At 39.6% G+C, this 13,594-nt stretch overlaps 2 protein-coding genes across 2 annotated transcripts; both read right to left on the bottom strand.

Moving 5' to 3' along the window:
- Positions 1–24: 24 nt before the first annotated feature.
- On the bottom strand, positions 25–13,395 carry LOC106170323 (acid-sensing ion channel 2-like). Its single transcript, XM_013550162.2, has 7 exons — positions 12,698–13,395; positions 11,304–11,888; positions 10,707–10,794; positions 10,224–10,333; positions 9,700–9,798; positions 9,228–9,322; positions 25–508 (listed from the first exon to the last, which is right to left on the bottom strand). The coding sequence occupies exons 2-7, from the start codon at positions 11,868–11,870 to the stop codon at positions 25–27; spliced, it is 1,443 nt and encodes a 480-aa protein (XP_013405616.2). The 5' UTR covers positions 11,871–11,888; positions 12,698–13,395.
- LOC106177917 (uncharacterized) lies at positions 2,153–8,162 on the bottom strand. Its single transcript, XM_087008683.1, has 3 exons — positions 7,312–8,162; positions 5,900–6,524; positions 2,153–3,652 (listed from the first exon to the last, which is right to left on the bottom strand). The coding sequence occupies exons 2-3, from the start codon at positions 6,519–6,521 to the stop codon at positions 2,697–2,699; spliced, it is 1,578 nt and encodes a 525-aa protein (XP_086864809.1). The 5' UTR covers positions 6,522–6,524; positions 7,312–8,162; the 3' UTR covers positions 2,153–2,696.
- Positions 13,396–13,594: the final 199 nt, after the last annotated feature.

Raw genomic sequence — 13,594 nt, forward strand, 5'->3', positions numbered from 1 at the left:
AGCCAAAACGGCGTTTGTTAAACTCTATACTCTCTTTCCAAACAGTTTCCGTAAACTCACGCCCAGAACAAAGTCCACTATTTCAGCAGCTGTCATCAAGGTGCTCCCCAGCACGAGACCCAACGCTCCCCCGATATCTGCGAAGAGGGTCAGAGCGCTGTACGCCTCCTGTTGCACCACCTCCTCGACGCTGATGTCAGAATAGAAAATATTCAGCATGATGATATTTTCACGGAAGAACGATGTATCGGTGTTGTTGTACATCGCGATCAGTCTGTTTATGAATACTTCAGACATTCTGGTGTGTGAAATTGAGTGCGTATAAAGGGTACTTTGACAAGCCTCCATGCAATCACAGCCATTGTAACCAGCCATCTGTTCTGTGCTAATATTGAAACATTCAAACATGATATCTTTGAGGTTACATGTTCGCTGATCATCGATTGTTTGATTGCCCGTTTTTGGTTGATAAAACATGCGGCAACCACATGTTTGTGTGTGATTTAGACTGAAAAGAAATATTTAAGTGTCTAATTAGAATAAGTTTCCACAGTTTCGATCTCATATTATTCATTCTCAAGTCAAAAACTATTTAGGGACTTTTTTAATGTTTTGAATTATTTGTAACTACTGATCGTGCGCGAATCATCTCATTTCACACACCACTTGCAAACACATTAACACAGTAAACATGGATGTTTGCTTTTTTCTGGACATTTTCCGGAAGACCATGACCCCCCCCCACACACACACACACATGGTCAAAAATCGTTATATGTTCCTTAACGTTGCACGTATGCATAACTGCAAAGACGCGTGTAATGTATGGTAATTAATCAACCCTATGTGTTATAACGGAGAATGCAACTAAACATACATTATACGATATAAAAAGTAATGTCATTTTCTCTTTTACAAAAGGTAATTCCCTTTTCTCTCTCTATATATATATTCTTAGGTAAAGAAGTTGATTTTTTTAATGTTAAATATTGTCAAAATGTCAAAAATCATTGTCACGCCTTGAAAAATACTGCAAAAAATGGCAGCTCCAGGTAAACGAGAAAAAGTGCAAAATATTAATTTTCAACAAAGCTGGAAAAACAGAACAGCACCTAAAATTCACAATAAATGAAAATATCCTGGAAAACGTTACAGAATATACTTATCTAGGTATCACCTTCACCAATACAGGTAACCTCAAGAAAGCAATACACAATCTAAAACAAAAAGCAATGAAGGCCATGTTTGCGCTTAAAAGCACTTTATAATACTACAGAAATAGGGACATTTTTTGCTCTGTTTAATAATTACAGGAAAACTTATGTGGCGAAGGGAGTCACCGTGATGTTTTGAAATGGAATTTAAAAAATAATTATGCAATAAGGCTAATATATTATAATGGCACAATTAACATTAACAAAAATGAAACATGTAATTATTAAAGGTGGGGGTGCAAATGCGCCCCACGTAGGAAAAGCTGTAGGGTGGGAGGTGGAAAGAAAAGGAAAGTAAACAAAGAGAAGGGAAGCAGAAACAAGAGACGATAAACGTAATAATAAGAGTACGCGTAAAATTTAGAGTGCTTACCTTGTGATTCGTTCAGGAAATCGGAATAAAAATCTAACGATGAAATTTGATGTCTGTTCTTCCTGACAGCAATAGTGAGACTGGCCTTTGGTCACGTGTTATGGAAACTAGCTACTGATTGGTTCCGCATCGTCATAGTAGGTCAGAGGTCACGTACTGATAGTGTTATAATCGCGTATAAACGAAATACCCCGATGACTCCCGAAAGTAATTCTGTGTATTATAAAGTCGGTTATAGCTTTGCGATAACCTTGTATTTATAATACTACAGAAATAGGGACATTTTTTGCTCTGTTTAATAATTACAGGAAAACTTATGTGGCGAAGGGAGTCACCGTGATGTTTTGAAATGGAATTTAAAAAATAATTATGCAATAAGGCTAATATATTATAATGGCACAATTAACATTAACAAAAATGAAACATGTAATTATTAAAGGTGGGGGTGCAAATGCGCCACAAAAAACCGGGTTTCCACTGAAAACCTAGGTTTTTTCCCCCCACCCAAAAAATGACCAAGGGCAGGTGAGGGTGGGAGTGGTGAACAAAAAACAAAAGACATATGTAATATATGGCACACGTATATGCGTGTTTTTATGAATTCCGTGAAACAGCACGCAAGTGAACGAAATATAGTCCACATATATTTAGTCTTTCATGTACTGCTTGTCTGTCAAGTACCTCTTACGTGAGACATGCAGGTAGAAGAGGCCTGGGAATGGCAAGGTATACGGAGTAAGGTACATGTAAAAAGTTGCTGCAATTAGCCCTCATACTGTGCTGGTTAGGAACATGAAAAAAGTACAGTAGGTAGGAACGGAGAACAAATCATATAAAAATACTATGGAAGGCATTGGAGTCCCAGCAGCCAAGTGAAAGAAGTCATAGGTCTGACAGCCCACAATGTGCGCCCAAACAAATATGAGCCAGTAAGTGGCATATGTAAAAATAGTATACGAAGCGTACTTGGCAAAAAAAATTTTTAATATGACATGAATGTCGTATGTGCCCTGGTAAGGGCAAATTATAAGTTGTTGATGTATATGCACCAAGGGGCTGGTATAAGCCCATATAATGTTATGAACAAGTGCTAAAAGTAAACACCAAGATTAAGCCATCCGAATATACTTAAGGAACGCATTGGAGTGCCATCGGCCAAGTGAACGAATTTGTTGATCAGACAGTCCACGCTGCGCTGCCAAAGTCGCTCCCCCAATGCGGAAACTGTGTGACCGTATGCGAGCACTGTTCAGGCCTGATTGAAGCAGGCATGCATCCAAGGTTCTGGTGAATTGCGACCGTGTAACAGGACTGCCGTCGCGGTGTATGAACAAGGGTGCATTAGATACTGTCGGCCGTATGTGTAGGAAGTTGGTCAAAGAAATCACCGGACAAATAACCGGCTGTGCAACTAACCGCACTCTATGAATGGAAGATGGCGCAGAATGTTTGAAGGAAGTAAACCGGAGTGTAAATGCAGAGCTTGAGTAATCCCAGTCAATGTTTTCCACTTTCAGGGTGTGATTAGTGGTCGCATCCGTTGTAATTTCACTCACGCGTAGGAGGCCAAAAAAGGCTGTTGTGAACATCGCTTGATACAATAAAATTTCATAGGAATCTGGAAGGCAGTATCTCAGGTTTTGTAGTAAGATATGGAGGATGGGCACTGTAATGGGTAATCTTGTATCCTGAGAAGGCATCTGTCTCACTAGACCCTTCAAGGTTTGTTGAACAATGAAAGATTTGGTGGGGTCTGGTAAACTGTCCATTTTATACTTGTAGCTTAGTGCAGCCATGTAAGTTCTGATTGACGATGCCCTATACTTCTCGGCTAAATGTTGGGTGAACAAAGCAGTTACAGTGGCGTCTGCAGGAAAGGCACATAGTCCTGTAAGGTGGGAGAACTCTTGAAGGTGTCGTTCGATCTGCTGATACGTCCTATTGGTGTTGAGTGTCAGTGCAGACTGCAGTGTCTGTCTTAGTCGAAGATTAAGGTGGCTGGCATGAGACACCTGGGCAGGTGTTCTGGCTGGGGCAGTGCCGTGGGGATACTGCGCCGGAACGTCTGGAAATCGAAATGAGATAGGGAATCAGCGGCGGTATTGTGTTCTCCTGGTATGTGTTCCGCTTTGTGTAGAATATTCTTTTGTAGACATGTGAGAATTAGTTTGCGTAAAAGTTTAAGCAAAATTGGATCTTTAGTTGTACATTTGTTTAGAATAAAAATGAGAGCCCCATTGTCAGAATGTATAAGCACTTTCTTATCCCGGAAGTGGTCCTGCCAGAGCAAAAAAGCAGCAACAATAGGATAACACTCCAAGATCGTGATATGCAAAGTGGCAGCCTCCGGAGGCCAATGTCCGTAAAACCATAAATTGCCAAAACATGCGCCAAATCCCTTCGTACTAGATGCATCAGTGTAGAGGTGTAATACATTGGGGTTGGTCCACTCTTCCTCATGGAAGAAGCCCCTGCCATTGAAAGAGAGAAGAAATGTCCGCCACATATTCAAATCCGCTCGAACCTCCTTATTAAGACGTATATGATGATGTGCTTTGGAAACACCCATGGTAAGATCAATTAAGCGTCGCAAATATGGACGCCCTGCTGGAATTACATAGCAACAAAAATTTAAAAGACCTACTATGGATTGCATGTCCTTGAGAGTTATTTTCTTGCGCTGCGAATAACTGTTGATGAGACTTAGGCATTTCTGAATTTTGTCCTGTGGCAGTCTAGCTTCTTGGAGGACAGTATCAAGCTCTATGCCCGCGAACGTGACAGTAGTAGCTGGAGTGGTGGTCTTCTCCTTTGATATAGGAATTCCCATATCAGAACAGGCAAGTAGGAAACGTTGGAGAGCATGTGTGCAACTGTCCTCGGATGGACTGATGATCAAGAAATCATCCAACAAATGTGTCATGTATGGAATACCCAACAGCGAGGTAGCGATCCATTGTAGAGCGGAGGAAAATGTCTCAAAGATATTGCAAGAGCATGACAGTCCCATGGGTAGTGTTCGGTCAAAATATAGAATACCCTGATACTGGAAGCCCAGCAGGAAGCGGTAATCTGGATGGATTGGGATAATGCGAAAAGCATTTTCAATGTCTGTTTTACAAAGGTATGAGCCCCGTCCTGCTTGTTGAATTAAGTTAATGGCATCAGCAACAGATGCATACTGAACAGAAGAAAATCGTTCGTCAATGCCATCATTGACTGAAAATCCCGCTGGGTGAGATAAGTGGTGGATGAAGCGAAATTTTCCAGGGGATGCTTTTGGCACTATTCCTACTGGGGAGACTGTAAAATGTAGATAAGGCGAGGTTAAATGTGGACCTGATAAACGTCGTGCTTGGAGTTCTGAATTAATTTTGTCCTGAAGCTGTTGGGGCCAGTCCTTCGCCGAAGCCAGGTTTTGATGGGACTGAAGCGGAAGATGGCCATGAAAAGGAATGGTAAATCCGTCCCTAAAACCAGAAATCAAAAATGATGAGAGAGAGGAGTCATAATCCTGTAAGTAGTGGGATAATCTGATGTAATCCACCGGCGTAACAATGATAGTGTCAATCGACTGGTGTTCCCGGTTTTCCTGGATGAAACGAGTGATTGGAGAGGCCCCTTCACTAGAACTTACGTTGTTGCCGAAGCCCTTTGGAATAGGGGTTTCGGTTGTAAGGGCGAAAGGAGGATTTCTGTCGATTGCGAAAGCAAGAGATACTGGGATGTGAACCTCTGCACCTTGAGCACTGATGGGAAAAGCGGCAGGTGGAGGCGTCACACTGCTGCCCCTCATTCCATCTGTTGCAGATACCCCTGTGGGAAGTTGAGGCCATGTCCTGAGAGGGGGGTCTTGCGATATAGGTCAATTCCGCCAGAAGCACGCCATTAGGATCTTCCCAACGAAAATTGGGGTCAGTCTGTGTGGCCCGGAATTTTTCATCATAAAGACGCCAGTTGGCGTGACGATTGGCCTGCATTTCTCCAATTCTGTTAGCATACTGTAGCAAAGGAACAGCCTGAAGGGGGTATTGTTGGAGGTAAATGGCCGAAAATATTTGAAAAGCACACTGCCACTGATTAGGTGAAATGGCATCAGTCTTTTTACTAGCAGGTGCCATGACAATGGAGAACTGGCCATCCTCATCAAATTGTTTCCTGTGAACGAAGTGCTCCTCGTCCTGCTTTTCTGCTCTGGACAAGGTGTTGGAGGTAGGGGGGATAAGACTTTTAATGGAAATTGGCTCCCTGTTCCAGATCTTTACTTTTGTGGCGCGTGGAACGTGTTGGTCAAGCGGAGTAGAGACATTACCTGAAGGAGCAGTTACAGCCGAGAAACTGTAGGCAGCTGGCATTCCATGTCCTGGGATAGGCTGTGGAGGGAAACCATGCAAAGCTGGGTTACTCATGTGACCCATGGATGACTGTGGCATAGAGGGAGGATGGACACCCATGTGCCCATATGGCGGCAGTCCTTGAGTATACGTGGAGGGTGCAGCATGGGAGGGGTTACCCATGTAACCCGAATAGAAAGTACCAGGGGGTAAGGGGTTACCCATGTAACCCACAGATGGTGCTGTGAGAGTGTTGGTTGGTGGTGGGTTACCCAAGTAACCAGAGAAGTTTGGCAGGTTGGGAAAAGTGGTAGCCGAAAGGTTGGACGGTCCACCAACAGCGGCAGTAGATAGGGTGGTGCTTGGAAGATGGGAGCTCACTGAGTGAGACATGGCTGGCAAATACGAAACGGCGCTAGCGGTCCTGGCAGGTGGGGTGGTGTTGATAGTTGCCGCATCGGTCAGAGCAGGAGGTGCGGCGACGGCACTGTGCATTGTAGGGGGATCTACGAGTTCTCTCCCGCTTTGTACCACCTGAACTGGTTCCCTGGAGGAGCCTTCTCCTGGGGGAGGGAGAGAGGGTATGTGACTCTGACTCATGACCTGAAAATCGAAAATAATAAGGTGACTCCCTGAGCAGAGGTAGGCCCTGCCAGCCTTTTTTTTTTTTTTTTTTTTTTTTTTTTTTTTTTTTTTTTTTATAATAAAATTATATGGATAAATGTGGATATGGGATAAATACATATTACTACTAGGAAAGCAATGAGATAACTACAGAACATGCTAAATGCACATGCAAACATGCAACAAATTAAAATGGATGTGGAGGTTTAATAGCTGGAACAACCTTATAAATAGAATATGCATACCTGGAGTCTGGGAAGACCCAATTGGATTAGTGCCTTGTAAGGCACAAGGATGAGTAGGCAGAAACGTCGAAGAAACTAACGCATGTCATAGGGGAAGACCCATGAGAAATATGAAGGCCTTGTAAGGCGCAAATCGCCACTGTTGGGCTCTGTATTGCAGTATGACATTGTGACGGAGAAAATAAATGAGGGGGCCTTGGAAGGCGCCCACGTAATAAAGAGGATACGCAAATGAAATGATGTGAACAGCCTGGGAAGGCCAACGTAACGTGAGTGCACAAAATCTGAGCCTGGGAAGGCTAAAGTAGTATATATGTGTACCAGCCCTGAAGGGCACGAGTAAAGCCCACGGGGAAGTTTTAGCGTCTCTAATATGAAATAAGGGAATGTTTGAAATCCCATAAGAATGAGAACTGTATCCATGTAATGCATACTCGGAACGACATTCTTAATATGAGAAAATTGGCCAAAACTGAATGAGTGTATAATCATGAAAACGTGCCTCATAGCTGTGAACTTACGTGTCTGCTGGGGTGTAGGCCGAGAATAAAGTATTGCCCCTCGGATGGCTCTCCAAAATTTGACCATGCCTCGAGAATTTAAGTGGACACCATCCCGAGAAAGTATGTCCTGCCAGGCATCTACCGCTCCAGGGCATCTCCAAAATTGGGCATGCGGGTGGGTGGACAGTCTCTGCTGGAGTAGGCTATTGATGGCTGTAACCTGATCATTAAAATCTTCCTGGTAGAGCAGGGTGGGAATTCGACCACCAGGAGACTGAGAGCGGCAAAACAACTGACCCCAAAAAATCTGAATATGAGGATTGTAATCGAGGATCATGTGGATGGCTCGAAGGACGGCAGAAACGATGGATGCTGGTGAGGTAACTGCTGGGCTGACGTCATTTTCTCCCAGTTGACAAAAAACTACATCGAAGTTGGGCAGCCGAGGCCAAAAATTGGGGTCGTATAAAAAACTAGTGAGTGTTGCTCCCCCTGAGCAATAAAAATCAGTGGTGAGACCATCAATACTAAAATTGTTTGGTAGAGATGGCTCCTGTTGTAAGCGCTTTACAAAGCTGTGGCCCATGAGTAAGACCCGTCTCCTGTCGTAGTGCTCCATAGTACTGACGTTGTCACTTGTGATTCGTTCAGGAAATCGGAATAAAAATCTAACGATGAAATTTGATGTCTGTTCTTCCTGACAGCAATAGTGAGACTCACCTTTGGTCACGTGTTATGGAAACTAGCTACTGATTGGTTCCGCATCGTCATAGTAGGTCAGAGGTCACGTACTGATAGTGTTATAATCGCGTATAAACGAAATACCCCGATGACTCCCGAAAGTAATTCTGTGTATTATAAAGTCGGTTATAGCTTTGCGATAACCTTGTATTTATCCTCCCAAAACATATCTAATCCACTATTACAAATGAAACTATTTGATAAAACTGTAAAACCAATTTTACTATATGGTAGCGAGGTATGGGGTCAGGAAATTCTCAAAGAAAAATCACTAAGCCTAGATAAAATCAATAACACGTCCTTCGAGCAAATTCACCTAAAAATGTGCAAATGGGTATTAGGAGTGAGAAAAACTGCCAGTAATAATGCCTGCAGAGCAGAATTGGGTAGATACCCAATCCTTACAGATATAATTAAATCCATGCAAAAATACCACACCAGACTTAAAAATCTCCCGAATACAAGAATACTGAAACAAACATTTAGCGAAGAAAAACTCCTGAAAATAGATAATTGGACTAAAACAGAGGCGGCATTTAGACTGAATTGGGGAATTCAACATTGGGATGAAACATCAGACCTAGAAAAAGAAATTAATCTAAAAATCGAAGACCTTTTTTGGAAAGAATTGAACAAGGAGAACCACAATAAACTGCGTACATATCGAAAAATAAAAAACTCATACGATCTTGAAAATTACTTAAAAATGAACGCCACAAGCTCAGACAAAAAATACTTAGCCAAAATGAGAATTAGTGACCACGAGCTAGCGATAGAGAAAGGCAGGCACATGAAAATCACCCTGGAACAAAGAACCTGCACAAGCTGTAAAACGGAAATAGAGGATGAGAAACATTTCTTCCTCACATGTAGTAAATACCAAATAGAGCGACAAAATATGCTCAGTTCCCTCCCAAACACTGTGAGACAAAATTATGAATTAGCAGGCAGTGATCAGAAACTATTCATCCTCCTCAACCCTCAAGATCAGAAATCACTAAAAGCATTATCACAGTATATACAGTTAGCAACACGATGAAATATCACTTTCTCTCTTTTTATGTAAGTACAATATGGTAGATTCTGTAGTAGACTAGACAGCAAACAATGTTAAATTGTAACATTCAAAGCTGAATAAATTATTATTATTATTATTAAATATTAAAATATCATTGTTTTAAAAATTCACTTACTAACATTCAGCATCACAATTAAGTTTGGTATATTTGGGGAAGTACTTCAAAGTTCTCTCTTTGCACTGTCCGTGTGGGGGAGGGAGATTCGACAGCTGCAAATATAATATAATATAATATAATATAATATAATATAATATAATATAATATAATATAATATAATATAATATAATATAAAGATGTGAGGTGCGTTGCATCCGTTACTTCATGGACAGGCACATCTAGATGTCACCACAGGTTAGGTGAGTTATCAACCCTTGTGTTCAAAATTTATTGACGCATCGATTTTCATATTTAGAATACGGAATAAACAAAGTAATTAGTGTGAACGACGACGACAATGTACGGCGCAATACTTAATCAAAGAATATTTTTAAAAGTCATACATTCTGTTTAATCAGCTAGATATGCATTATATCTTGGAGAAAATGTAATGGTGTCTATAAATATTTATGTATAATTACGGACATACTCGTCTCTGTTTCATAGCTATGTGGACACTTTCTCCCGGTGACACTTGTAACCCTAGGCCCAACATATCGGGGAATTCGCCTCGCTCGTGCATCAGTACCTGGGAATTAGACAAAAGTTATACAAATTAGACATAAAATGTTTCAATGATAATGCTTGATTTTTTAAAATTCATTACCATATATATATATATATATATATATATAATTTGATACAAGATAATATATCAGTCCAAAATGTGAAGAGAATTTTCATTAAAGGTTATACAGTGTGTGTGTGTGTGTGTGTGTGTGTGTGTGTGTGTGTGTGTGAAACAAGTCTTTTTTATAAATTGGCCACAATAAATATAAAAATCATTACGACTATTGTCTAGCAATTAAAATGTGATACTAATAAATACATTTAAAACATATTCTTATCTTCTGGTTATTTCTATATGAAACCTTTTGTTCACATGTACTTCCAATTTTAATAACGCTTAAAAGCGTTAATATAAAATGTATAAGCTATTGTAGCATGGTTTACCGTGAAGCCGGATATTGTGGTGAAAGATGCATAATCACTCTGTTGTGCAAAAAGATACAGCTTTAATCCAAACACGCTGCCTTCTGTTTCAACACTCTTCAATTCACCTTCTTAAAAAAAAAGAAGCAAGAACAACAGCAAGAACAACTACAATGCACTACCTCAGAATCCAAATGCCCCAATAAATGCATTCAAAACAACACGCATTTGGTCTTGTTCATCATCTGTGCATATTTAAACATACATGTAGCATAGTTTTATCAATCTATTTACTTTGAATCAGGAAACATAGAAAAAAACAAATAATGCTTTTCATGATAATCATTTTTCGATGCCGGTTTTCCCCGCTTTATTGATGTTAAACATATCATAGTGCCCCAAAATGGACGCTCCCACCATTAATGTAATATGCTCTGAAACGTCGTAGTTTTACGTTATCAGGGCTGGTTCTATTTTGAGGTGGCAGCATTAACCTTGCTTTACCTGCGTTAAATTGAATACAAGATCCCATCTCAGTTTCGATCATTGAAAAATCGCCATCTGTACACATCACATTTTTGAAGTAGCAAAGCTGCAAGGAAAAATGTAATGCATTTTACGATGCTGTAATAGAATTTTATGGAATGTAAGGATTAGAAGAAGCTTCGTGTCATTCGTGTTGAAAAGGCCCCAAAACCATCAGCAGCACTAAAACTGGTGTCGGTTTAGAACAATATATTGAAGAAAATTAAGAACATTGAGTTTTAAATTTGTAGGGATTTAGTGAGAAGATACTGAAACAATTAACGCCAAATAGCCTGCAACAAGAAAGCGTATCACTTAATATATTTAAGAATAATGTTGACAAAACGACTACAGCCTATGACTCTTTTTCTAATGAAACAAAAATTTTTATCAATCTCAGTAATACTGAAATGATAATGTTATTAATGTCCTTTAAAAACTATTTTTATATGTCACATGTATGGAATACTTAAAACGTGCTGAAGATCAAGCCCTTGATAAACATTAAAAAGACTTTTCTGATATGCTGGGGTATTGTACAATTTTAGAATAATGTACACATGCATTTCTACTTACTGCCGGCATAAGATCCGCCATTTTGTATTGGTTTCTGGTGTGGAAATCTGTCCAGTTGTATTGCTCGATATTAGTAAAGTTTGGGTGATTGAAGACAATATCAAAGTAGTTTGCCTGTTCAAGATGTCCGTTCGCTTTGAGATACGGCAGCTTAAACATATTGTTGTTGCAGATGGTTACTGTGGGGAAGTGAATTGAGTCGTTGTGATGAAATTTTATATCCACCGACGCTGGGTTCTCGAGGAAATAGGAAATGCGGTTCCAAAGATGGAAAATTAAGAAACCTGACCCACATAAAACGAACGCTAGCCAGATTAATCGCCTGACAGGTGAGAATTTAGGATTTGCCACCTGCTTCATTCCGAGAATGCTAACGTTATTGGCAAATTCAGATATCTCATCCTTTATATTTGGGATGGTTTCATCCTTATGCTGGTTTGGCTTACGCTTGGTAATGTTGGTGCCAGAATGGTGTGACTTGTCTCTTAAGTCGGCACGAAAATTGTTGTTCTGTTTTATAAATTCTGTTCCTTTTTCTTCAACAAAAAATGGATATACGCCAGACATTTTCTTCTTGGTTGCAACCTACAAAGAGAAACCACGTAATTGCACGAAATGGATATTGAAATCTTACTCCTTTGTTTCGAATTTTTTAAACATGGTTTTTGACATTTCAATACATTGTTGTTTTACCTTTTCTTCCATCAGTCTCTTTTATGCCTAAGACAGTAATGTAATTTCTTTTTAATGAGCATTTTTTGTGTATTTTACATTTATAATTGTTGATTGCAACTTAACCATCACATTACAATACGATGAATCATCACACAGATTTTCTGGATTTTCTGTAATATTCTATCCGAATCTATCCATATATATTACCATCCTCTTACCTGAGTTTAAAAATGTTTTGTACTGTCGCGTTATATCTAAAATTAGTCACTTTTCCCCCATAACTCTCCGTTATAATATATCAATCAAAGTATTGCAATTGCTTTATAAGGAAATGGTTTAATAATTGACCTAGATTTACAAGTGCTATTTATACAGATGATCTCACTGTGATAGAATGATAACTTTTTAATACCTTTTTGTTGCTTTCTTATACTTTTACTTTTTTCTATTAAAATATTAGTCGTACCATTTGACATGTACTTGCATTCTTTGACTTAGTGACATGTAATTTCATCAAACTTTAAATGAACAAAATAAACTAATATTTTGCATAGTTTTGCAGTAATTTTGTGTACCGTGTTCGTCAATAAAAATGAACCAGTACGACAGGTTGTCATTTGTGTGTAAAGTTGTATAAGAGTCACAATTCCAGTGCACTTTACGTTATTATAAAATAAATTTGCATCATTCCGGATCCGAAGACATACGCATACACTTACCTAGCAACCTCGGACACTTCGACGATGAAGTTAAAATGAAATGAGATATCGCACTTAAGTTTTTACTCTATCGACCATATTAATGCATAGATCTCTGTTTACTTGGCTACTAATTGTGTGTTTAAACGGGAATGAATTGACCTAATCCAGCACTCCTAAAGAATGGGAATGGGGAGGGCGGAAATGAGGGAAGCATCCAGACGTCACGTCCGGAACAATTTATGTTCCAACCTGGACGGATATAGGCTCAAAATGATGACATCGATTTAAGTGTCATTTCACAAAAAGTGACCCTGGCGTTCACATATTGTTCAATACTTTCATAATTCTGACTTGCCCCATTATTTTTGCTGTCTTTTGTATTATAACTAACAGTGTGGAAAGAAATCAACAGGAATTAAGAATTGATGTGAAACAGTTGCAGTCGCCAGGAAGACGGGGCTATCGGTACTAATTAGATGACCAAGGCACATCGCTGCATATGCGCCCTTGCAGGTTTTCCTCGATATTGCCACACCTGGATTAGTGATTGTCGTGTTCTATGGGAAGGAAACTATTGATATTTATATCTTGGTGCCGTTAAGCCTAGTTTATTTATAGTGTGTGAACATTAATTGCTCTACTCACGTTATTTAGTCGTCGCTGTAAGTAAACAAATTAATGGTCACTTTGAAGACAAGTCGATAGGACTAAATGGCGGTCATTTCTTAAAACAAATCCAGTGAATTTATTACATAATGGTGGTTAAATCCTAGCAGTAAATAATTATATACTCATTTCATTATAACATCGAGGAAGTAAGATATGCAATTTCCCAATACGTGTTAGGCCTAGAGGTTTGTTATTTTTTGTAGTTTTTTTTTCAAAAGCGGATAGTGCTTTTCATCCATCCGTGTT

The sequence above is a fragment of the Lingula anatina genome, chromosome 3 (assembly GCF_051362555.1).
Source record: "Lingula anatina isolate TDL-2025a chromosome 3, LinAna3.0, whole genome shotgun sequence".
Lineage (NCBI taxonomy): Eukaryota > Metazoa > Brachiopoda > Lingulata > Lingulida > Lingulidae > Lingula > Lingula anatina.